The 9169-nt window shown below is 43.4% G+C and overlaps 1 protein-coding gene across 1 annotated transcript; it reads right to left on the bottom strand.

Moving 5' to 3' along the window:
• Positions 1 to 2771: 2771 nt before the first annotated feature.
• On the bottom strand, positions 2772 to 4081 carry LOC142625225 (uncharacterized). The gene is made up of 2 exons (XM_075798915.1): positions 3944 to 4081; positions 2772 to 3764 (listed from the first exon to the last, which is right to left on the bottom strand). The coding sequence occupies exons 1-2, from the start codon at positions 4079 to 4081 to the stop codon at positions 2772 to 2774; spliced, it is 1131 nt and encodes a 376-aa protein (XP_075655030.1).
• Between the last annotated feature and the right edge of the window lie 5088 nt (positions 4082 to 9169).

Raw genomic sequence — 9169 nt, 5'->3', positions numbered from 1 at the left:
CACAAATCTCCTATTGCCTGTAGCCTGGGGAAAAGGTCCAACTATGTCTAGCCCCCAGCGAGCAAACTACCAAGGGCTACTTACTGGGTTCAAGTTCCCGGCAGGTTGGTGGATCATTGGTGCGTGAATCTGACACAGATCACATCTCCAGACATGTTCAGTCGCATCTTCCCTCATTCGCGGCCACCAAAACCCTTGGGTCATTGCCCGGTGCGCCAACGATCGTCCCCCTATGTGGCTTCAGCACACACCCTCGTGTAGCTCAACTAACAGCTCTTCAACTTGATTAGGCCGAAGGCATTGCAGGTACGGTCCCTCGAACAACCTCCGGTACAACTTTCGATCGGGAAACAACCAGTACCGAGCAGTGTCTCGTTGTACCTTCGCCGCCTCTTTCTCATCTTCCGGGGCTCAGTCTTCTACAAGAAAGTCAATGATAGGGTCCATCCAGCATTTCTCGGTTAAAGTTATGCGAGCGACCGACAGTTTTGGGGCAATACTAGGCTCGACCACTAGCTCCACCCTGATCAACCAAGGCACTATGTCAACTATTGATGATGCCAGCATTGCTAAGGAATCGGCGTGCCAGTTCTGTCCCCGGGCTTCCCGTTCAACCTTGACATTTGAAAAAGTACCTATGGTCTGCTTCACCAACCGTAAATATTCAATCATCCAGGGGTCTTCAGCCTCGAAGTTCCCCTGTACCTGGCTAACCACCAGGAGAGAATCCCAGTAGACTTCCACCTCTTTAGCTCCCAAGTCCGTGACAACCCTTAGTTCGGCGAGCAAAGCCTCATATTCATCCTCATTATTAGAAGCCCTGAAACCTAGCCTGAACGAGTGCTCTGGCTTTAGCCCTTCCGGGGTGATGACCACGATTCTAGCCCCCGCTCCCGCCGTGTTGGATGCGCCGTCCACGAGTACCTTCCAAGGCCAGATCTCAGCGAGGCAAACCACATACGCACTTTTCGGCGAGAATTTGGCAACAAAGTCTGCAAGCACTTGTCCTTTCACAAAGTTCCTCGGCTTGAATCTGATGTTGAAAGAGCCCAACCGAATTCCCCACTTAGCTATCCACCATGTGAAGTCAGATCTTCTTAATAACGACTGGAGTGGGTACTTGGTCAGAATATGGACGGTATGAGCTTGAAAATAATGAGGCAGTTTCCTGGTAGAATGCACGAGTGCCAGCACCAGTTTCTCCAGTGGTAAATACCTGGTCTCGGCATCGACTAATGTCTTGCTGATGTAATAAACCGGAAGTTGCACACCACCATCCCTTAATAACACTACACTGGCTGCATGTTCGGATACCGAGAGGTACATGTACAGGTCCTCTCCCGGTTCCGGGGCTGTCAATGTCGGTGCCCGCCCAAGGTAGTCCTTAAGATCTTGGAAAGCTCTATCACAACTCTCGTCCCATTGAAATCCCTTCCACTTCTTCAAAAGCTGATAAAATGGTCGGCACCGATCAGCGAATTTGGAAATAAATCGGTTGAGAGCAGCCAGCATACCGGTCAACTTCTGGACCTCTTTCGAATTACTCGGTGGTTTGAGTCGCATCATTGCCTCAATCTGATCGAGGTTAACTTCGATCCCACGTTTGGTAATTAAGTAACCCAAGAACTTGTCGGACCCTACGCCAAAAGCGCATTTGTCGGCGTTGAGGCGCAGCTGGTGTCGTCGGAGTATTTCGAACACTTCCTTGAGGTCGTCGATGTGTTGCCCTTCTCGCCTGCTTTTTATCACCATATCATCAATATATACCTCAACCGTCTGACCAATCAAATCCCTGAACATCCTCATCATCATTCTTTGATAGGTGGCTCCCGCGTTCTTCAATCTAAACGGCATCACGGTATAGTGATAGTTAGCATCGGGAGTTATGAATGTTGTTTTCTCCTGATCCTCGGCGGCCAAGGCAATCTAGTGATAACCCTAGAAGGCGTCAAGGAAGCTCATTCTTAGGTGCACGCAGGTAGCGTCTACCAATTGGTCAATTTTCGGCATTGGGAAAGGGTCCTTTGGACAAGCTCGGATCAGGTTGGTGAAATCAACACAAACCCTCCATTTACTGTTCTTCTTCTTTACAACCACTGTGTTTGCGAGCCACTCCAGAAAGTATGTTTCCTTTATGGCCCCCACCTCTTTTAGCTTTTCGACCTCCTGTCTGACCGCTTCCACATGCTCCTTAGCGGATCTTCTCGGTTTTTGTTTTTTAGGAGGGCACAGAGGGTCCACATTCAATTTGTGAACTATAAATTGGGGGTTCACTCTAGGCACTTCATACGGACTCCAAGCGAATACATCCACGTTCTGTACAAGAAAAAGCAGCAACTCTGCCCTCTCCCTATCATCCAAGCTTGCCTCAATCAGGAAACTCCTTTCTTTTCCCGGTACGATTCTCACTCTTATCAAATCCTCGGCAACGTTGGTCCCCTCTACTTGGGGCTGCTATAATTGCTATAGGGGAGTTTTCTAGGCTGCCCCCTTTAGCTCGATTTGTTCGATTGCCGCGGCTACTAAGCATTGCCTGGCCACTCGCTGATCCCCTTTTATCACTGTAATCGCTTCTTCAGTTCAGAACTTAACTTTTACGTTCAAGGTGGACGGTACAACCCCCATATCATGGATCCACGGCCTTCCGAGTATCGCGGTGTATCGCGAGAAAGAGGCAACCACAATGAACGTCACCGCCACCTCTTTGCCTCCCATATTGACCGGGAGAGAAATCTGCCCTTCCGGAGTCACCATATGCCCATCGAACCCCATCAATGGTGTGTCATACCTGGACAAATCCTCTTTTTCAGGCCAAGCCCCTTGTAGAGGTCCGGGTACATCACGTCTGCGCCGCTTCCCTGATCCACCATTATTCTCTTGACTATGAATCCCCTTATGCGAGCCGTGACTATTAGAGCGTCGTGGTGCGGTTGAGTGGTGCCCTCTAGGTCATCGTCGTCGAACGCTATGGGTTGTCTAGTATACCTCGGCCTCTTCCCCGAGGACTGTTCACTTATGTTGTCCTCCGTCGATATCACAGCCTGCACCCCCCTCGTTGCGAGTGCTCTAATGCCCCTCGGCACTGCACGGATGACCTTTATTACTCCTAAAGGGGGTGGGAGAGGGTTGCGACGCGGCTGACCTTCTTGCCCTGTTTCCTGATTACCCATTTCCACCAAAAATTCTTTCAAATGCCCCGCCTTCACCAATTGTTCCAAGTGGTCTTTCAATACTCTGCACTGCTCGGTAGTGTGCCCCTTGTCTTTGTAGTAAGTGCAATACAAATTCTGGTTTCTTCTTGATGAGTCACCGACCATCTTGTTCGGCCGTTTGAAATACGGCTCATTTTTTATTCTGTCAATGATTTTATGCACGGGCTCCTTGAACGCTGCATTGACTCCCCCGATTGGCGGGCTAGGTTCTTGAATTCTCAAATCCTTCCTGAGTTTGGGGTTAAAGCCAGTATTTTGAGGATGAATGATGATAGGGGCCTTCCCCCTGGTCTGTAGCCAGTCGTCTTCTAAGCGTTTATACTCCTCGATACGCTTCATCAACTGCCTCATATCTTCGGGAGGCCTCAAGGTCAATGATTCCCTTAACCCGGACTCTTCGGGTAACCCCATCCGAAAGGTGCTTATCGCGATCTTTTCGTTGCCCCGCCGATCTCGTTGTACAACTCCCAGTATCGATTGGCGTAGTTGTGAAGGGTTTCTCCAACCCCTATTTTCATTGATAGTAACGCGTCCACAGGCTGCGGGACCCAGCTACAAGTCATGAACCGAACCCCGAACTCCTAAATCAGTTCTGAAAAACTATGGACCGAACCCTTCTTCAATCCGTTGAACCACCTTAAAGCAGTGGGGCCGAGGCTCGAGGGGAAAACCTTACATATCAAAGCGTCGTTATGGGCATGTCAAGACATCATTTGAATATAGTGACTTACATGTTCCACCGAGTCCGTCTTTCCAGTGTAGGAGTTAAACGGAGGCCTTGTGAATTTGCTCGGCATAGGCACACCCTCAATGTCTCTTGAGAATGGGGACCGAGCGGCTTGGCGTAACGCTCTGCTCATAGCATCCATGGCCACATTTCGTGGCTACCCCCCATCCGAGGAAGTTGACTCATGGTCCGCATGTTCCCGTGAACGGTCGCAGCGTCGACGGGACCCAGATTGACGGGATCCTGCCGCATGGTGATTCCCTACACTGGCCGACCTTTCCCTTTGTTCCTCATGGTCCCTTCTCCTGCGTCTACCCCGCGCTTGCAATTCCAAATCCCTCACTGCCCTACGTAGGCACTCGAGTTCCTGATCCCTCTGTTCGAGCTCTCTGTCCCTTCCGCCGAGGCGACTGTGGCCTGAGGCGTCAGACATTGTTCGGAGGGTTCGGTACGATCCTTCTCCGGGCCCAGATTCCTCTGCTCCCTCATGCCTTCTGTCCTACTGCCTTTTTTGGCTCCTCTCTCGCCATGTAGATCCCCGCAACGACTCTCCAAAGCCGCTCTCTGCGTGACTTCCATGTCTACTTCCAAATATTCTCCCACGCGTGCATAGACAGTACCACAGCTACGTAGGAGTTCCCACAGACGGCGCCAATTGTACGCACCCAAATACAACTAGTGGGCCTAAGAGGTATTTGGGCTCACAATCTATTTGTATGGTGGGCTTTTGGATTTCCTACTATGGGTGATGTTGTGCTCGGCTAGTCCAGCTCTGTAACTAACCCTTTACTCTAGTATTTTCCTTTCTTTTCTTAAGTGATGGCTCTTTGGTTATACCACTTTTCTCCCAGCATTTCCAACCCCCTCACCCCAATTTCCTCTGCTTATTTATAGAATAAGGTAGTGGGGTTGGCATGATCACTTTCCTGGTCAGTGGAGGGAGCGGTCCAATGTCGTTACCCTTAAGTGGGTGCTTTAAATGCGAATGAGATAAGATGAAAATGGCATTGGAACTAGTTCCACTGTTGGGAGGTCCAATACCGTTGCTCCTGAGTGGACGTTTGGTGGTGGATAGAGGGTGGTAGTGGCATTGGAATTAGCTCCACCGTTGGGTCTGTTGCCCGGCTGAGATGTTCCCAAGGTGGAACCGTACTCTCTAAGCTATGGCTGTTCGGGTAGCCTAATCATCGGGGATGGTGAAAACTCCTGTTGCCGACCATGTCATAAACGTCTTCAACTTTAGGCCTCGGGGTTTCGAGGAGCACCTAAGCTTATCCAAAATGAGGTCGTGCATTTGGCCGACACTAGATTCCACACAGTGGCGTTAGCATAAAAGGCTTTTATATCTGTCTGAGCTTTGAAGAGGGGGACGCCCGCACAGCTTCGTTACTCAATTAAATAAATTCAAAGGCCTTTTTTGCATCATCGCATGCACTTGGGATCTAAGAGGAAAAGGGTTCAAACTTCAAATTGCAAAGTTAGAAGATTATTTCAAAAAAATAGTAATAATAATTGATAAACCTAATTTACTTATTGTTGGTAAGTTTTACTTCTTCTTTTTTCCTTTTTAAAAGTGAAAAATAAGTATGCAAATTTTTCAAGCACACGCAAATCTTTAATTTTTATAAATTGACAAAAAGTATGTTCTTTAATATTTATAATGACAATGAAATTAAGAGAGGTGAAATCTTTGTTGACTTTCTCTTTTCTCATCTCATTGGACATTACCTTGCCCCGTCTCTCAGATTGGGGCAACTTGCCCTGCAAGACTTCACCCTACCTTGGTCTACAATCACTACAAAAAAAAGGTCCAATAGCCGCGTTTTAAAAACGCAGCTATAGCTCCTAAAAACGTGGCTATAGGTCAATTTGGCCTATAGCCACATTTTTTTTTTTTGCCACGTTTTCAACCGTGGCCTAAAACCTGTGACTATGATCCAGGATCAATGGTCACGTTTTTAGAAACGCAGCTATAAGACATACTCTAGCCGCATTTTTAAACGCGACTATAGTTGAAATAGAAATAACTATACATTAATTTTGTCTTTTTAAAATATATATATATATAGTATTCCCAAATTATGTGATGTATTTAGAATATTCTAAATACATCACAGTAATTTTCATTTACACTTTTTTTTTTATCATTTAATATTAGCCAGTAGATTCCACATTAAACCATCAAATTACACAATTGCATGAATACCCAATTGACTATCCAAAATAATATATATTTAGTCAAAAAAAATTAAAATTAAAATTTTTTCCCCAAACTTACAATTCTTTTCCGTTTAAGAGTTTCTTAAGGAACAACCCTTCAAGCCATGTAACGATAAAATCAAAAAGAAAAAGTCCAACGTACGCATCAAAATCACATAAAAAAATAACGATAATAACAAAATAATTAAGAATAAAATTCCCAACAATTTTCCAGTAAAATATGTTTCCAGCCAAAGCCTCCAAAACCGTATTAGAACATGCTTCAAAAACAAGATAATTTGCTGATCTCACGCTCAAACAAAGTCAACATCTCATATATTACGTCTATGATCATGTTATTCAATCAAATTTCTATAAAATAAAATAAAAGTCAAATATTCACAATTAAAGAAAAAAAACTGAAAACCAAAAACCAAAAACTCACCGCATTGGCCTTGAAAACTCTAATAGCTTCAACCCAATGGACGAAAATCATACCGGACTGGAACATGATTTTCAAATCAAAAAGAAAGAAAAATTTTCAGATCCAATATCTCTCTCCCCTCTTTTAGTAACACATTAACTTACAGTCTCTCACTATGTTGCTATGGCTGCCAAAAAATCACCACCACGTTGCCGGAGTCCCATTTCACTGAGCTCCTTCTCCTCCCGCTTCTTCATCTTCTACGTTGAATTACCCAGAACCTCTTCGTTGGCTTTTGTTTTGTTTTAGTTTGGCTTTTCAATTTCTCCTATTTTGTCTTTTTTGTTTATGTGCTTGACAGCTTTACCCAACTTCAACCCCTTTATTATTAATTTATTTGAATAAAATAATTTTATATTTTTTTATTGTTTTACGTGTCTCTAACATCTAGTACTGGATGTTAAGTTTGAATTCAAACTTAACTTCCTTTTATTAAGTATTTTATTTATTTTTAATTGGCGTAAATGTACTTTTAGTCACTACATTTTGGTGTTTTTTTATTTTAGTCCCTACATTTTCATTTCACCACTTTTAGTCCCTAAACGAATTAACGCCTGTTATTTTAGTCATTTTCGTCAGTCAACCGATGGAACTAACAGAGGTGACTAACGGAATGATTAAAATATTATTAAAAATTTACTGTAGCACTCATCAGATTTTTAACAGATTTAAAATTGAAAAAAAAAACAAAATTAAAATCCAAAAATATATCAAGATCTATGTTCAACAAGAACACCAAATAACACAAACCCAGATCTTAAACATAAGAACACATGCCCATATTTTCTTGCATTTTCTTGACATTTCTTGTCAACCAAACACAAACACAAATCGATCTCCAGCAAGAACATAGACACAAACCTAGCAGCAGATCTTCTTAGATTTTCTCAAACCACAAAACCAAGATATACAAAATCACAACTCAAACCTAGATTTTCTCATCTTTCAATCAACAACGAAACCTCCCAGCAAATAAAATTCATAAACCCAGAAAATCAACATTTTAACCCAGACCTTCTCCAAATCCAGAATTAACCAATAACTATTTCCCAACCCCAAAGTCCATTTTTCGAATAAAACGATCATAATTCACATGATAGCAAACACAATATTCAAATTTGAAAGAAACCCATCAAAGGTCCCCTCAAATCCAACATGCCCAGAAACCCAAAACGCAAGATAATCAAAACAATTGAACATAGAACTCACCCACCATCACCGGCGAGCTTCATTTGCATCATTGGCAGAGGAAGAAGAAGAAGAAGAATCGGAAGAAGAATCGAAAGAAGAATCGGAGGAAGACTCAGGGGTCTTATTGTGTAAAGAAGGCAGAGGATTAGAGCCCTTGATGACCCAATCGACTGCAAAGAGGGAGACACCAGCAAGAATGGCGTTGCTCAAAGCATGAGAGTACCATTTGTTGTATTGTCTAATGGCGAACCTCCATTGCTCTCGGAGCGTTGTTGGGTCCGGATTCGCTGCGTCTGGTGGGTTCGAGTATTGGATGTTTTGACCCAAGAAGTTGGCTTCGGTGTAGGCGGTGTTGATTTAAGTGGGAGTTTTCTTAGAAGAAGAGGGAAGTTTTTGATTCGGGTCCTAGAGATGATCAGTCATCATTAGAGGGAGAGACTAGAGAGAGCTCAAACAAATTGTTCCCTTTGTGCTTTTGCTGAAAACCCAAGAGTGAGATTGGGCTAAACCAACTAACCCCATCTCAGATCCACCAGATCCAAACCCAGATCCACCTCCAAAACCAACACTTTAACCCACAAAATCAACAGCCATAACTTCCTAAACCTTCGTCACCATGGCTCTTGCGTTGGCGGCGATTTCAATGAGTACCAGCCTCTCCATTCCTCGGTGGACGCTAAGCTCCAAGCCATTTGTGAAAGCTTGGCTAACGCAACGCCGAAGACAGAGAAGCAGAGTAAGAATTCGAAGAAAGCCGAAGCCGAAGCTAAGCTGAAGAAGAAGAAGAAACAAGAGGAGGAAGTGGTGGTGGAGTCACCGTGGTTTTCTTTTTCATCTTCTTCATGCTCGACCAGATCCCCTTCTCCACCTTCTGTTCTTTGTTCTCTGGTGTGTTCTTAATTTTTTTTTTTTTTTAACACATTTTTTTTTATTTTGTTAAATTTGAAAAATAGTGCTACAGTAAATTTTTAATAATATTTTAATCATTTCGTTAGTCACCTCTGTTAGTTCCGTCGGTTGACTGATGGAAAGGACTAAAATAACACGCGTTAATTGGTTTAGGGACTAAAAGTGGTGAAATGAAAATGTAAGGACTAAAATAGAAAAACACCAAAATGTAGAGACTAAAAGTGCATTTACGCCTTTTTAATTTCTTTCTTTTATTTTTTGACTTCAACTATGGTACACCAAATATATTAATATCTAATGAATTTATTTTTTTGAAAGGATATCTAAAGAATCTATTATAATAATAAAAAATAAATAAGAAAACCAACTACCATGTGTCATCTAAAAAAAAGTTGTATTATTAATAATAACATCTATGTATAATGAATTTTAAAAGATAGCATTTTA

The sequence above is a fragment of the Castanea sativa genome, chromosome 2 (genome assembly GCF_040712315.1).
Source record: "Castanea sativa cultivar Marrone di Chiusa Pesio chromosome 2, ASM4071231v1".
Classification (NCBI taxonomy): domain Eukaryota; kingdom Viridiplantae; phylum Streptophyta; class Magnoliopsida; order Fagales; family Fagaceae; genus Castanea; species Castanea sativa.
Note: the sequence above shows the minus strand (reverse complement) of the source record. Positions and strands in the feature narration are given on the sequence as shown.